The sequence below is a fragment of the Prenolepis imparis genome, unplaced genomic scaffold (assembly GCF_030444845.1).
Source record: "Prenolepis imparis isolate NDT839.2.m4 unplaced genomic scaffold, iyPreImpa1.0 SCAF_14, whole genome shotgun sequence".
Taxonomy (NCBI): Eukaryota; Metazoa; Arthropoda; class Insecta; order Hymenoptera; family Formicidae; genus Prenolepis; species Prenolepis imparis.
Genome location: NW_028141172.1, coordinates 10,791,780 through 10,807,861, shown reverse-complemented (window position 1 = coordinate 10,807,861; position 16,082 = coordinate 10,791,780). Strand labels below are relative to the sequence as shown.

Here is a 16,082-nt window from a genome sequence, read left to right as displayed (position 1 = left end):
CTCCAGCACCGAGAGGATAAAAGAAGCGCCGACAAAAGTTTTGGCGCCTTATCTCAGTATATCGCAGTCAAACCGCATATCGCATCTCCGCTTATTATTAAAACCGCAAATTCGTTGACGACCGCCGCTTACCATTGTACTTTGATTTTGATCACTCACTCTGAAACTTGATTAATTTTGTGTATTAGTATTGTGCGTGTATAATTTTTGTTAACCAGTCAATTTAATTTGATTAAACTTTGATACATAAAAACCTGACTTATTTTCTACGCGAGGCGCGTTCGCGAACAATGGAGAAAACACATAATCAACGTAGAGATGTCGTGATAGCAAAATATCTCTGTTTTAACTGCTTGGGGCCTCACCAGTTAAAAGTGTGCCGTAATACTAAACGCTGTCGTACATGTCGGAAGCAGCATCACACAACTTTGCACGCACCGACAAGCACGCCAGCCATCGTCGCAACGGGGACTTCCTCAGGAAATCCCGCGCCCGCTACAGTCATATCTCACGTCAGCACTCTTCAAGAAGAAGTCTCCTTGATTCCGCTCACCAAAAACCAAGGTCAAGGTATTCAAATATCTAACCACGCCGCGCAGTGTTGTTCCGACGATCATGATCCCGGCCTCTTAGCTACGGCCGTCGTTAACGTTCTCTCGCGAGCTAGACAATCTTTTCAATACCGAGCATTACTGGATCAGGTGTCCGAAGTGTCATTCATCTCAGAATCCGCCGCGCAATTTCTAAAACTGCCGCGTCGCGCAAAAGCAGTTCCGATTCTCGGCATCGGTGCTAAAAACCATAATATTTCCAATGGACTTGCGCTATTCTCCATTGAATCTCGAATCGATTCAGCAGTCTCATTCGATATTAAAGCTCTCGTTCTGCCGAAATTGACGGCCGCTCAACCACCAGCCCATCTTGACACCACTCAATGGCCTCATCTCAACGGTCTCCAGCTTGCAGATCCGAACTTCAACTCGTCCGGAAAAATTGATCTAATTCTCGGATCAAGCGTCTACGCTCGAATTATCAAAACGGGCTGCCGACACGGACATATTAACGCACCAGTCGCTCAAAATACCGCTCTCGGCTGGATCGTTTCAGGACCACTCTCCAACGAGGTTCTCGCGGTCTCCGATAATCGCCCTATCACCAGCATGCATTGTTCGTTCGACTCCGAGCTTCTCGACTTACTGCAGCGTTTTTGGACTCAAGAAGAGATCGTGCCGAAGACTCAAATCTCGCTTACGCCGGAAGAATTTCAATGCGAAAGTCATTTTAAGACGACTCACTCTCGCGACATTCAAGGTCGATTCGTCGTGCGCTTACCATTTAAAAAGACGGTAAACGACTTCGGTAACTCTCGAGTTTTCGCGCTCAAATCGCTTTTCCGGATGGAAAGACGCTTCGAATCGAATTCTTCCCTTTAAAGGGCATATTCGGATTTCTTAAGCGAGTATCGCGACCTCAATCATATGCGGCTCATAGATCCCTCAGTTGGCTCAACAAAGTGAATTCTTTCTGCCACATGTCGGTGTCATACGGGAAACCAGCTCGACGACGAAGCTTCGCGTTGTTTTCAACGGCTCTCAGAAAACCACTCTCGGATTTTCACTCAACGACGTGCTTCACATCGGACCTAAGTTGCAGATCGACATATCGGATACCCTTCTCCGCTGGCGTCGGCATCAATATGTTTTCGCCGCGGACATTGAGAAAATCGCCAGATCCGAGTGCACGAGGAAGATTGGCCGTTTCAGAAGATCTTATGGCGAAATACACGCAGCGAAACTCCACAAGAATATCATCTCTGCACGATGACATACGGACGCGTGCGCCCCGTATTTGGCGTTACGGTGCTTACAACAGCTCGCTTCAGAATCAGAAACTTCACACGCGCTAGCAGCCGATATTCTTCGTCGCGATACATATGTAGATGACGTTCTCTCTGGGGCGTCTACACTCGCCGAAGCTCGCAACTAAATACCTCAACTAAACGAAGTGCTGATGGCGGGCGGATTGCACCTCAAAAAGTGGATCGCCAACGACCTAGATGTCCTCACCGACATTCCTCAACAGGATCAAGCATCTTCATCTACGTTGCTCGTTGATGATTAAAGTACTCATCACACTCTCGGTCTGCATTGGAATCGACATTCCAATAGTTTTTTGTTCTCTGCACCGCCGCCTCCGATATCCGACGTCATATCAAAACGATCGATACTCTCTTTCATCGCGCGCTTATTCGATCCCCTTGGATGGCTATCTCCGATAATCATCACCGCGAAGATCTTCATGCAAGAACTCTGGGCCATTCGCCTCGATTGGGACGACGAACTTCCTGACGAACTCAAGTCGCGCTGGCTCACTTTTAGAAAACAGATGGACACCTTGACGACGCTGTCGCTACCGCGCTGGTTCGGCACTAACGTATCCGCTCTCGCGGTCGAGCTCCACGGATTCTCAGATGCGTCTCAAAAGGCTCTAGCTGCTGTCGTTTTTCTTCGCATTCTCAACGAACTCGACGATATTCGTGTCACCCTCGTCATCGCGAAAACGAAAGTCGCGCCTCTCAAACGTCTGACGATTCCACGACTGGAACTCACGGCTGCAGTTCTCTTAGTTCGGCTGATAACCAAAACTCGCAACGTGCTCAATCTTCATCATGCTCCAATTCATCTATGGACTGATTCTACAGTCGCTCTCGCGTGGATCGAAAGTCATCCATCGAGATGGATTTTGTCCGAAATCGCTTCGCAGTCATTCAAGAGCTCTCAAATTCTCGATGGCATCATGTCGCAGGAAAGGAAAACCCTGCCGATCTCGCCTCTCGAGGGATCTCGCCTCAATCCATGCCGCACGAACAACTCTGGTGGACGGGACCTTCGTGGTTACATCATCACTCTACCTCCTGGCCCCGCACAAACCCGGCTCCAGCATCCGCGTTTGACCTCGAAGAACGTCCCGTCACTTGCAACCTCGCCAAAGACAAACTTGAGCCTGACCTCTAGGATCTGATCAACAGATACTCATCGCTCCTCTCTCTACTGCGCACCACTGCGTGGTTACTCCGAGCTCGCGATCGCTTTCGAAAAATTGCAATCGCTCATTCGCAATCGAACGGCCTCACTCCAATGGAGCTCCAATCTGCGCTTCGCCTCTGGGTAACTCTCACACAGAAGAGTTACTTTTCAAGCGAACTCAGAGCTCTGAAAAGTGGCAAAACCATCTCCACTTCGAGTTCTTTAGTACGACTCGCTCTGCTTCTCGACGACCAAGGACTTCTTCGCTTGCGTGGCCGTCTCCATTTCTCTCAACTCCAGCCAGATGAAAAACATCCAATCATCCTACCAAAGGACTCTCGGTTAACCACGCTCGTCATCGAGCAACATCATCGACGCATTTTACACGGCGGACCACAACTCACGTTGGCTTCAATCAGACAACAATTTTGGATCGTCGGCGGTCGCGTTCCGATTCGTTCATTTATACATCAATGTGTTAAGTGCGCTCGCTATCGCGCGGCAACCAATCATCAGCTCATCGGTCAACTTCCAGCCTCACGCGTGACTCCTTGCCGACCATTTGTCAATACCGGAGTCGACTACGCCGGTCCTATGACCCTTAAAACGTATAAAGGGCGAGGTGCTAAAACCTACAAAAGATATTTTGTCATCTTCGTATGTTTCAGCACTTCAGCAATCCATCTAGAAGTCACCACCGATTACTCGACCGAAGGATTCATCGCCGCATACAAACGCTTCACCGGACGTCGCGGTCTCTGTTCGACCATCACAAGTGATTGCGGCACCAACCTCACGGGCGCAGATTCAGAACTGAAAAAATTGTTCAAGGCCTCGTCAAAGGAGTGGTCTCACATCGCTACCATTCTCGCCAACGACGGAGTTGCATGGAAATTCAACCCCCCCTCCGTTCCACATTTCGGCGGAAAATGGGAATCAGGAGTGAAATCCGTAAAATATCTCCGTCGAGTCATCGGCGATGCACTCCTCACTTATGAAGAGATGACAACTCTCTTAATTCAGATAGAGGCCATCTTGAACTCACGTCCGCTGTCAGCCCTCTCGGACGATCCTTCAGATATCTCTGCCTTAACACCTGGTCATTTTCTCATCGGAACAGCTCTCAACACCGTGCCGGAACCGTCTCTGCAAGATCTACCTCAAAATCGGCTGTCACGATTTCAATTGCTGCGACAGATGACAGAGTCATTTTGGCAACGATGATCTACTGAATACCTGCATCAACTCCAAACAACAACAAAATGGCACCAAACACAAAGATCCGTTCAACTGGGAGATCTTGTGCTTATCAAGGACAAACGATTCCCGCCGATAAAATGGCCTCTCGCTCGCATCATCGAAGTGCATCCCGGAGCGGACGGACTAATTCGCGTTGCAACCGTCAAAACAGCATCCTCAATCCTCAAAAGACTGATAGTCAAGCTATGTACTCTGCCGACTTCCAAAACCGATTAATTTTATCGATTCTTATTTTGTCAACAAGTTGGCAAGGCGGGCGGAAAATGTTCAGACAATTATTAATCAATTATATTATTCAATTAGGTAACATTATGCTTATATTTTCTTTTGATGTATTTTCGTATAATTCAGTTTATTCTCTCGAATTGCATCTTTATTTCTAAATTCATCGGCTCTTTAAATTTCGATTCGAAGAAATGTACTTATAAATAGCTCGCAATATCGCTCGGTTGACTCGATCGTCTCTTTCTGTTTTTATGCTCACGTCTCGCATCGTCTCTCGCTCCCTGTACATTTACACTCACACAGGCTTACACGCACCTACGCACTTCAGTACATTTGTAAACACTCGGGCCGACCGATGCCCTTAACACAAAAACATTGAAATTCGATCAGCTGTCTGTATCCTCTAACACAAAAAGTTCGATCTATCGTTTCGGAGCCTCTCTCGAATAAAGTTCGTTCGCAAAGAGAAAATTGTCTTAATCACTTGCATCTCATCCAGATCTCAATTCCGATGTCATCAGCGCCTAAACTCTCGCGTCTTATTTGTGATTTAATTATCCAATGTCAAAACATCGACAAAACACCGAGATAATCTTTCCAATTCGGCTCCAAAAGAAGCCAAATCTTCCCTAAATTTTTGTTTCCTGTTAGTAAAAAGGGAGTAATAATTTTGGGTCAAATTTCCCTCCCCAAAAAGAAGCTCTAATTTTGATTTCAATTCTGTAAAGTTTAAATTTTCTAAATTTTCGACGGTCTCTAATACCGAACACATTTTTCCCTTCAAACTTGCGGCCAACGCGATCGATTTTGTAGAATCATCCCATTTGTTTGCACGTGTAATCAAAAGAAATTGGGAGAGGAACTCTCGCAGCGAAACTTTCCCATCGAACGTATCGGGTTTCAATTTGAAACCCATTCTCGCGTGTAAATCACTTGCCTCAATATCCCCGCAATCTCTATTATTAGATGGACTTAGCTGTATATTTTCACGCGCCGCAATTCTTCCCTCCAGACGACGCAGCTCCTCATCTCTCTGATGCAGCAGAGCTTCAAATTGTGGTTGCTGTTGCAATCGATCTTCCCGCATCTGTTGGTTCTCACGTAACGCAGCTTTCAACGCATCCTCCTCAGTCGAAATTTCTCCGCTTGATGCTGTTCGAAGCGGAACCTGAGAACGGATTATCTCGGAGAATGTAGCGTTGCCATCGTCGTACTTTTTTCTTATCCCGGACGAGCCCCTAAAATGTTACGTCCGCGGGCCGACTTGCGATATCTCGAAGCGTGCCGCGTCTCACGAACTCACTCTCACTCGCGCTCGAAATGAAAATATTGTCTTAGAGAACGAAAGAACTTTAATAATAGTAATATGTAACAAAACACCAAATAAGATTATAATAATATATGCATAAACTATGATAAACTCAAGAAGTTAGTAACTGTCGGAGTCACGTCTTCACGGCACGACAGCTCGGAACCGAATTCAACATGGCGCCGATAAACAACCGCAAGCCAGTTGTTGTCAAACAACCCCCTTGACGACGATCTCCCGGAAACGATTAAGGGATGAAACTCAGGGACGCAACAATATATATATATATATATATATATATATATGTAGAATACAATAAGAAATAATGTGAAAGATAAAACTTGTACGCAAATAGAGAAAATAATTCACATTCTCCTTATCTTAACAGAGAACCATATAGTTACAAGATCGAAGTTCGGTTACTCGCGCGACTACACTTGCGGTGGATTATCCGCTTCTTCGTCAGTGGCCGGAAGAAAGATGAGCTTCGTGATCGGTCGGGTTAGTTTCGTTGCTGCCGTGTGAACGGTGATGACGCGTATTTGTCCGTCTTCTCCAGGATGAATTCGGATGATCCGCGCCAAGGGTCATTTTGTCGGCGGTGTCGTTTCGTTGCGGATGAAGCACAGACGTCCGACATCGAAACCCGACTGCTTGAACCACCATTTCAAGCGATGCACGAGTGAGTGTGTTTCGTTTTTATTTAAGTATAGAGATTAACACATAAGATCGCGTGGAAATTAGGTCGCTGATGACGTCAAGATGTTTCGAAAGAAAGTATTGAGACACTGCTTATAGAGTTCGTATTATCAAATTTATTTCTGGTAAGCTATTTACAGCACGATGTTTTGTGATAAACTGACTGCGATTCTTAGAACGCGACAACGGTGTCGGCCGCTGAACAGAGCCGTGTTTTGTAAATACGAAAAACGAGGTGATGTGAATGTGAGTGTTAGTGTGTGTGGATGTGTGTCGATCAGCTGAGACAAGATGCATGGTTTATATTTCGTAGGGATAAAGTCAAGAATTAGTGGAAACGTCAAGTTTATACATTTACCGCCCGCCTTGACAACTTTAGATTGGCTATGAGAATTAATTATGGCGGGGAAATATTTCAGCTGTCGTTGGTGCTCGGAAGAACACATAATTTCACGATTGGTCTCTTTAGTGTTGAGGTGGCTGTTTTTACGGTTGCCACTCGTACTAGTCCGTCGGATCCTGGATGGACGTCGATGACTCTGGCTAGTGGCCATTTTGTTGGAGGATAACGTTTATCTTTGATTAGCACGAGCATGCCTTGTCGCAGAGACGGTTGTTCGCGAGTCCATTTGGAGGAAGTTTGCAACCGATGCAGGTATTCAATCGACCAGCGGTGCCAAAATGACTCTGTCATCTGACGGAGCAGTTGTAGGTGCGACAGTCGATTTTTCGGCAATTCCTGCATGGAGAGTTCTGGGACAGCGGTGAGCGGTGATCCTATTAGGAAGTGCCTCGGAGTGAGGGCGGAGGGTTCGGATGGATCTTCAGAGAGGGCGGACAGAGGGCGTGAATTTAGGATAGCTTCGATTTGAATCAATAGTGTTGTTAGTTCTTCGTATGTAAGTAGAGCGTCACCGATGGCTCGCCGTAGGTGATGTTTGACAGATTTTACTCCGGCTTCCCACTTTCCGCCGAAGTGGGGAGCGGAAGGAGGATGAAATTTCCAAGTCACTCCGTCATTTGCGAGTACATTAGCGAGGTGAGCCCATTGTTTTGACGAGGCGCTGAACATTTTCCTGAGTTCGGAGTCTGCTCCGATTAGATTGGTGCCGCAGTCGCTTGTGATGGTTGAACACAGACCTCGGCGGCCTGTGAATCTTTTGTATGCGGCGAGGAATCCGTCAGTTGAGTAGTCGGTTGCTACTTCTAAGTGGATAGCTGAGGTACTGAAACAGATGAAGATGATGAAATATCCCTTGTAAGTCTTAGCTCCTCGTCCTTTGAATGTTTTAATCGTTAAAGGGCCGGCGTAATCCACTCCGGTGTTGTAGAAGGGTCGACATGGAATCACTCTTAAGGTGGGAAGCTGCCCGATGAGTTGTTGGCTTGTGGAGGCGCGATGACGAGCGCATATCATACATCTATGAATGAACTTACGGATGGGAATGCGGCCGCCAATTATCCAGAATTTTCTTCTAATAGTCGCCAGTGTGAGGAGCGGTCGGTGTAGAGCACGACGATGGTGATAGTCGATTACGAGGGTGGTTAACCGAGAATCCCGAGGCAGGATTAGCGGGTGTTTTTCGGATGGCTCTAGTTGAGAATGCTGCAAGCGTCCTCGTAACCTTAGAAGACCGATGTCGTCGAGGATTAGAGTCAGCCGAATTAAAGGACTTGATTTCGGGAGACACTTATTGGCTTTCAGGGTTTTGATTTCTTGTGAGAAATGCGCGTGTTGAGTTAGCTTAATCCAGAGTAGGAACGCGGAGTCCAGTTCGACTGGAGTTAGGGATTGTTTAGGAGATGTTGCTGGTATTAGTCGACGAAATAGTTTGTTTGCGCGCAGTAGCCAGGCGGTGATGCGTATCAATGAGGTGAGAGAGGAGTGTTTGGCTATGAGATCACAGATGTCGGCGTCAGGATCTTCAGTCGCTACTGAGCATGTTACTGGGCGTTCTTCTATCTTTGAAGTTGAATCTGGAGTAAGTGGAGAGGATGGCCAGGATGTCGAGTGTTTTCGCAGCCAGGCAGGTCCAGTCCACCAAAGTTGATTTTGTTTAAGAGCTTGAGGCGGAAGTCTTCGCGATGCGAGATCAGCTGGATTTTCTTTACCCGAAATGTGATGCCATCTAGAGTTTGAGAGTTCTTGAATGAATGAGACCCTGCTCCGCACAAAATCTTTCCATCGTGAAGGATGGCTTTTGATCCAAGTGAGAGCGACTGATGAATCCATCCAAAGATGAATAGGCGCGTTCTGGAGCTCGAATACTTTACGAATCTCGAGTACTTGACGAACTAATAAGACGGCTGCTGAAAGTTCGAGTCGCGGAATCGTCAGACGTTTCAGTGGTTCAACTTTGGTCTTTGCACTGATGAGTGTAATGCGAATTTCGTTGAGATCAGTGATTATGCGGAGAAAGACAACTGCTCCGAGGGCACTTTGAGAAGCATCCGAGAATCCATGGAGTTCGGAGGCGAGAGTGGATGAATTTGTTCCGATTCAGTGAGGAATGGAGATGGTTGAGACGTCGTCGAATTGCTGCGTGAATTTGTTCCAGAGTCGGTTAAGATGGTCTGGAAGTTGTTCATCCCAGTCAAGGCGAATCGCCCAGAGGTCTTGCATGACGATTTTGGCTACAACGACGATTGGAGCGAGCCAACCTAGTGGGTCAAACATGCGTGCGACGAAGGAGAGAACTGATCGTTTTGTGTTGACGCTCGGCTTGGTGAACAAAGGCGCACAGAAAACGAAGGTGTCGAGTCGATGGTTCCATCGAACTCCGAGCGTGTAGTGTGTATTTTTTTCGTCGATTTGGAGAAGTGACGAGTCTTGATCATGGTATGGAATATCATCGAAGACGTCTGAGTAATTGGAAATCCATTTTCTTAGTTTGAAGCCGCCCGCCGTGAGAGCTTCGTTTAGTTGTCGAATCTTTTCCTTGGCGTGGATGAGGTCTGAAGCGTCGGATATAACGTCATCAACGTAGGTATCGCGGCGAGTCAAGAAGGATGTATCAGAGGCTGCCTGTTACCTACAGGCAGCCCTAACCGCTCTGGCCGCGATGTCGATGGCGGCCTCGCCCAGTGTCGCACCCCGAGAAGGAGAGAGTGAGATAGAGGCCCTACAGAAACAAAATAGAATTCTGAGGTCTGAAATCCTCACTCTCAAAAATGAGGCTAAATACCTCAAGGAGGATGGAGGGAAGATATTGGGGAAGAAACCCCAACCTACCCCCAAAGCGATGCCACGCACCGTAAAACCGGTCACGGAGAAGCAGAACATCTCCATACTTCCATCACCGACTTCAACGGTGATGGAGGTGGAGATGGACATTGCAAAGGAGGACCCCAAACTTCCAATCAGGCGACCCCCGGTAAAAGGGGTCTCCAAAAGGTTGGAGGATTCAAAGTACCCTCCTGAGATTAGAGGTGAGGAAGACCGCAGTAGATACGACGAATTAACGTCGGGCATCCAAAGTCTTCTCGACCAGAGAGAGGATTTGAAAAGGGGTGTCAAGGCACCCCTGTTAAAACCTCCTCCAAAGAAGGTGGACTCTCTCCGCTCTGCCCCTCCCCCCGGCGTCGACCAGCAGTACGCTGCGCCACAAAGGGCACCGGTCCCTGCCAAGGAAGGCGCCGGGAGAAAGGGAGGGAAAAAGGGCAATATCCAGAAGGGTAAAACGCCCCCCCAGGGAGACCCGAAGAAGAATGGACCTAAGCCAGTGACAAAGGTCCAAACAGTGGATCCCCCTTCACATAATCCTCCCTCGCTCCCACGGCCTTCGAGCTCCCAGGAACCAGCCTGGACGAAGGTCGTAGGGAGGAAAGAGGCGAGGAAGAGCCGGGCGCAACCACCGGCGCCCAACAAGCCCTCCTCCGCAAACGGAAGTGGAGCCAAAGCCTCCCCCCCTCTCACTAAGGAGAGGGTTGAGGGAAAGGCCGCTCCTAAAGCTTCCGCGAGGAGAACCAGGAGGATCCCACGGACGGCGGCAGTGACAATATCGTGCCCCGAAGGCCAGTACGGCGAGACCATCTCCTTGGCTCGCCAGAAGGTTGACCTGGGAGAGCTCGACATCAAAGATGTCAGAGCCCGTAGAACAGCCACTGGGGACATCCTGTACGAGATCCCCGGCGAAGGAAAAGTGCAAAAGGCAGACCTATTTGCACAAAAGCTGAGGGAGGCCTTAGTAGGGAGAGAGGGAGTCCGAGTGGCCCGCCCTTGTAAAAAGGGCGATATCAGGGTCAGAGGGTTGGACGAGTCGGCCACCGTAGATGAGGTGAAGGCGGAGGTGGCCAGGGTAGGAGGGTGCCAGGTCTCCGAAATTAAGTCGGGACAAATCCGATTTAATAAGGGGACCATGGGCACCCTATGGATGCAATGCCCTGTCGCGGCTGCGGTGAAGGTGGCCGCGGCGGGCAAGATCAAAGTCGGGTGGGTTGTGGCCGGTGTGGAGCCACTAGAAACGCGCCCTCTCCAGTGCTTCCGATGCCTGGAGAAAGGGCACGTAAAAGAACAATGCAGCAGACCTATAGATCGTAGTGGCTGTTGCTACAACTGTGGCTCACCCGGCCACAAGGCCAGCGGGTGCAAAGAAGGCACCCGCTGTGTATTGTGCGCGGAAGCCGGAAAGCCGGCGAATCACCGCGTGGGCGGCAAGGGCTGCAACGCGAAAGGGAGGAAGAAGACTGCCGGAGACAGTGGCCAAAAAGAAAGGAGTGGAGGGGTAAAGGGGGGGGTCCGGGGATGGTTTAACCTCCCCCGCGCCAGCCCAGGGCCCACAGAAAGAGAAGGGAGGAGTGAACATTGGGGGCTCCGGGGATGGTTTGACCTCCCCCGGGCCTTCCCAAAGTACACAAAAGGAGGCGCCCAAACCCCAGAGAAAGAGAAGGGAAAGGGGCGCCTCCAAGCAGGAGAAGGCGGGAGCCGACACTCCCTCAGCTCAGGCGAATGAGCCGATGGAGGTGGTCATGGAGGGGGCCTAGACATCGCCAATTATGGCGAAGAAAATAGGCCTCCTCCAGGCGAATCTGAATCACAGCGCCAGAGCGCAAGACCTATTCTTGCACACCCTGGCGCAGTGGAAATGTGGTGTAGGGATCGCGGCCGAGCCGTATCGCGTCCCACCAGATAATCCGTGTTGGGCAAGCAGCGATACGGGCTCGGTCGCGATCACGTGGAGAAAGGAGATGGGCTCGCCTCCGTGTACCAAAATCGGAGGCGGGCGCTCGTATGCAGCTGTAGAATGGGGCTCACTGTGGGTGATAGGATGTTACATCCCCCCCAGTATTGACCCTGCCACGGGGAAATCCTAGATGAAATTGCACTCGTCGTGCAAAGGAGACTCCCCGAACCTATTGTGGTCGCTGGGGACTTCAATGCCCATTCGGCGCATTGGGGTTTCCGGCGAACGAACCGCAAAGGCAGGATCTTGGAGGATTGGGCAGCGGTTCTCGGCCTCTGTATAATCAATCAGGGGTCGAGCAGCACCCTGGTCAGGCCGCAGGGGGGGTATATTGTCGATTTGACATGGGCGTCTCCCTCTGCGGCGGACAGGATCCAGGAATGGCGGGTGATGGAAGAGGAGACCCTCTACGACCATCTCTATATTAGGATGAGGGTTGACATCGCCTGCCGGGGGGTGCTGAGCCGCGCCCAGAGGGGGGAATCCGCCCGGAAGGTGGGCTCTAGCAAAGCTAGACTCCGACAGACTGGTGGCAGCCATGCTCTTGGCTACCTGGCTACCTTGGCTACCGGTGCAGACAACGCACCGATGGGTACCGAGGACCAGGTGGCATGGCTCGGGGAGACAATGAGAGATGCTTGTGACATCTCTATGCCCCGAGCCAAGCCGAGGCCTCTGAGGTACTGGTGGACGGAGGAGATCGCGGATCTCAGACGCGCCTCCGTCCAGGCCAGGCGCCGCCTCAAGAGAATAAGAAGGAGGGGCCTCGGCAATGAAGACGAGGGCATGGCAGAAGCGCTCGAGGGTTACAGGGAAGCACGTAACACTTTGAGCGCTGCCATTAGGAAGGCTAAGGCGAGGTCCTGGGATGAGCAACTCAGGAACCTCAATGCGAACCCTTGGGGGCGTCCCTACAAAGCGGTAATGAAAAAACTGCGGGGATGGACGCCCCCCGTGACGGAGGTGCTGGACACCGATGTACTCGAAAATATATTGTCGACCCTCTTCCCACAGTGTGACAGGGTTCCGGATCTATACGAAAGGGAACCTGTCGAGTGGGAAGAGGCGTACGAGGTGTCTAGCGCTGAGTTGGCCGGGGTTGCCAAAAGGCTCAGGGCTCGGGGCAATAAAGCCCCCGGGCCTGACGGCATCCCCGGAAAGGTCTGGCTATATGCCTTAGCCCATCTGTCGGAGCCCATTCGCAGGCTGTATACGAGCTGTCTACGGGAAGGAGAGTTGCCCCCAGTCTGGGGTAAGGTCAAGTTGGTCCTTATCCCAAAAGGGGGCAGAACCGATGGAGCAGCGCCCTCCGCGTATAGGCCCATCTGCCTGCTCGACGAGGTCGGCAAGATTTTTGAAAGAATTATTGCCGACCGACTCGTCAGGCGGATGAATGAAGTAGGTCCAAATCTCCACGAGGAGCAGTACGGATTCCGCGAGAATCGATCAACAACGGACGCAATATTACGCGTCCGTTCTCTCGCGGAATCCGAGACTGCAGAGGGCAGGGTGGTGATTGCAACGGCGTTGGACATCACCAACGCCTTTAACACCCTGCCCTGGGGGAAGATGAGGGGCGCCCTATTGGAACACGGCGCCCCACAATACCTCGTGGAGATAGTTAAAGCCTACTTCAGGGATAGGTGCCTAGAGTACCGGGATAAAACCGGTACTCTGCGCGGAAGGGCTATGTCGTGTGGTGTCCCGCAGAGGTCAGTTTTGGGCCCCCTGTTGTGGGACATCACATATGACAGCGTGCTCCGTTCTGCCCTTCCCCCTGGCTGCAAGGTTGTCTGCTATGCGGACGACACTATAATCCTGGCCGGGGGGAATGACTGGGGGGACGCAAAGAGAAAGGCGGACCTTGCTATAGCGTGCGTGGTGCGCTCCATAAAGAGAATGGGCCTTAAGGAGGCTCCCCATAAAACGGAAGCCATCTATTTTCACGATGGCTCCCGGGTAAAGCCGCCGAAGGCCCAGGTTATCGTGGACGGCATCCCCGTCCAGCTGGGGCAAAATCTCAAGTATCTTGGCCTCTGGCTGGATGGGACTTGGAGTTTTGACGACCATTTCGGCTGTCTGGCTGAAAAAGCCGATGGGGTAGCGGCGGCACTCAGCCACCTGCTGCCCAATCTCGGCGGACCAGACGGCCGAGTGAGAAGGCTGTATGCGGCCGTGCTAAATTCGGTGACCCTATATGGGCACCGGTATGGGCGGACGAGGCGGTGGCCAGGAGACGAATTAGAGACGTCCTCCGACGTCTACAACGGAGAATGGCCATCCGCGTCGTCCGCGGATATCGCACGGTCTCGCATGCGGCGGCCTCGGCCCTCGCGGGAATGCCTCCCATGGAGCTCCAAGCTCGTACTCACAAGAGAGTGTACGAGAGAATCAAGGAACTCCGTGGGTGGGGTGTTAAGATAACTGAGAGGGTCCGAGGGGTCGTCAGGACACAAGCCCGACGGCACATCGAGGAATGGGGGGAAAGTTTAGGAAACATCCCCCCATCCAGATCGGGCAGGAGAGTCGTCGGGGCCGTGAGACCTGTGTTGGAGGAGTGGGTGAACAGGTCTCACGGCAAGATGTCGTACCACGTTACACAGGTATTCGGCGGGCACGGATGCTTCGGCGAGTACCTGTGTAGAATAGGAAAGGAGCGCACCACGCAATGTCACCACTGTGAGGAGGACGAGGACACGGCGCAGCACACGCTGGAGATCTGCCCAGCGTGGGCAGAAGAGCGCCGTGTCCTCGTCCAGAAGACTGGCGAGGATCTATCGCTCCCGGCCATCTTTGCAACGATGGCCGGGAGCGATAGATCCTGAGGAAGTATGGGAGGCGGTCTCCTCCTTCTGCGCCAAAGTAATGACGCAGAAGGAGGAGGCGGAAAGAGAGCGGGAGAGACGGGGAAGAGGGAGGAGACTCCCTCTCAGCCCTGAATCCCGGGAGGAAAGGGACGACCCCTCCTGGCTGCCTAGGCGAGGAAACCGTCGCGGTGGGGGCCGGGGGGGAGGAGAGCCCGTGACGAGCCGGGAGATGGCGGCGGGGTAACGAGAGGAAGAGTGAGGAGACCCCGTCGCCAACAAAGGCAGGCCCGGTGACGCTGAGGGGGAACTCAAGTTTCCCTAAACGTCACCGGGAAAGGGCCGCCTCCCTTAGAGGCGGCCAAACACAGGAGGAGACTGGGCGAGGTGCGCTGTGCCCCGAGGGAGCGGGGGCGGGTGTCGCTCGGCTGGCGGCCGCACGGCGAAAGCCTTGCGGCCGGGAGTCGGGCGGCATCCGCCCCCGCCCCCTGCCGAGGTCCTCCCCCAGGGGAGGGTCTCGGCTGTGCCCCCAGGCCGACGGTCGAATCCCGTTAAGGGAGGGAACCACGGCCTGGTGACACGGGGGGGATCACAGGGGCTCAGTTACTACCGAGCCCCATTGCACGTGATCCCCCCGGGAAGGGACGCGGCAGGGGCGGCCCTCTCACCGGTGCCTAGAGCGCCGATGGGAGGGCACCACTGCCTGCGGGGGTGCTCCCTCCCCTTCTGGGGGGGGGGAGTTCCCAGGAGTAGGGCTCCCGGAGCGTTGGCCGAATCTCCCGTCCCTTTTGGAAGGGAGAGGGAGCCTCGTTCCGGGAGCGGGGGGTGGCGGCTCGAGCGGGAACACTCGAGCCGTGACCTCGCCCCCCAAACTTTTTGGGAGGGCGCGGCGTGGTGGCGGTGCCCCTCTACGCCGCAACCGGGATAGGACCGCACGATGTACGTGGGAGAGTATCTTCCTCTCGGGGAAGATGCTCTTCCGGGAAGGTCGGGCCAGAGGATGGCAGGAAGCAATGCTCGGTAGTTCCCTGCCATCCTCGTAAGAGCCAGCGTAGGCACCCGCTGTGGTTTTAGTGAGGTAGGTCTTGGGCCCCCTGATCGATCCATTCGTGGATCGGTCAAGGGGAACAAGGAGTCCCACATAACCCTCATCCTCTACCCGGGGGATAAGGGTACCATGAGGTTTCCACAGCAAAAAAAAAAAAAAAAAAAAGGTATCGCGGCGAAGTATTTCGGCGGCGAGAGCATGCATTTCCTCTGTATCGTGAGCGAGCTGTTGTAAACATCGGAGAGCTAAGTACGGCGCGCATACTAAGCCGTAGGTCACAGTACACAAACAATATTCTTGAGGGTTCTCATTCGGATCGTTCCGCCAGAGGATTTTTTGGAGCGGCCAATCTTCTTCATGAACTAGTATCTGACGACACATCTTTTCAATATCGGCAGCAAATGCGTATTGATGTCGACGCCAGCGAGTTAGAACATCAGTCAAGTTTAATTGCAATTTCGGTCCGACATGTAAAGTATCGTTCAACGAGAAGCCGACATTCGTCCTTTGTGATCCGTTGAACACTAG

The 16,082-nt window shown here is 51.9% G+C and overlaps 3 protein-coding genes across 3 annotated transcripts; 2 read left to right on the top strand and 1 right to left on the bottom strand.

The window, feature by feature from the left end:
• Nucleotides 1-290: 290 nt before the first annotated feature.
• LOC145945151 (uncharacterized) lies at nt 291-1,824 on the top strand. Its single transcript, XM_083053977.1, has 2 exons — nt 291-1,346; nt 1,492-1,824. Exons 1-2 carry the CDS (start codon nt 291-293, stop codon nt 1,822-1,824), a joined length of 1,389 nt encoding a protein of 462 aa, XP_082910103.1.
• Nucleotides 1,825-3,137: 1,313 nt separating this feature from the next.
• On the top strand, nt 3,138-4,250 carry LOC145945150 (uncharacterized). The gene has a single exon (XM_083053976.1). It carries the CDS (start codon nt 3,138-3,140, stop codon nt 4,248-4,250), a length of 1,113 nt encoding a protein of 370 aa, XP_082910102.1.
• Nucleotides 4,251-6,934: 2,684 nt separating this feature from the next.
• LOC145945149 (uncharacterized) lies at nt 6,935-9,108 on the bottom strand. The gene is made up of 2 exons (XM_083053975.1): nt 8,945-9,108; nt 6,935-8,888 (listed from the first exon to the last, which is right to left on the bottom strand). Exons 1-2 carry the CDS (start codon nt 9,106-9,108, stop codon nt 6,935-6,937), a joined length of 2,118 nt encoding a protein of 705 aa, XP_082910101.1.
• Nucleotides 9,109-16,082: the final 6,974 nt, after the last annotated feature.

What these genes read in the sequence shown, in the direction of transcription:
- LOC145945149 (XM_083053975.1), bottom strand. Translation starts at nt 9,108, where the DNA reads ATGAACAACTTCCAGACCATCTTAACCGACTCTGGAACAAATTCACGC. An exon ending in CTCAAAGTGCCCTCGGAGCA is followed by an intron (nt 8,889 to 8,944) that starts GTTGTCTTTCTC and finishes TACACTCATCAG; the next exon opens with TGCAAAGACCAAAGTTGAAC.
- LOC145945150 (XM_083053976.1), top strand. Translation starts at nt 3,138, where the DNA reads ATGGAGCTCCAATCTGCGCTTCGCCTCTGGGTAACTCTCACACAGAAG.
- LOC145945151 (XM_083053977.1), top strand. Translation starts at nt 291, where the DNA reads ATGGAGAAAACACATAATCAACGTAGAGATGTCGTGATAGCAAAATAT. An exon ending in GCTTACCATTTAAAAAGACG is followed by an intron (nt 1,347 to 1,491) that starts GTAAACGACTTC and finishes TGCGGCTCATAG; the next exon opens with ATCCCTCAGTTGGCTCAACA.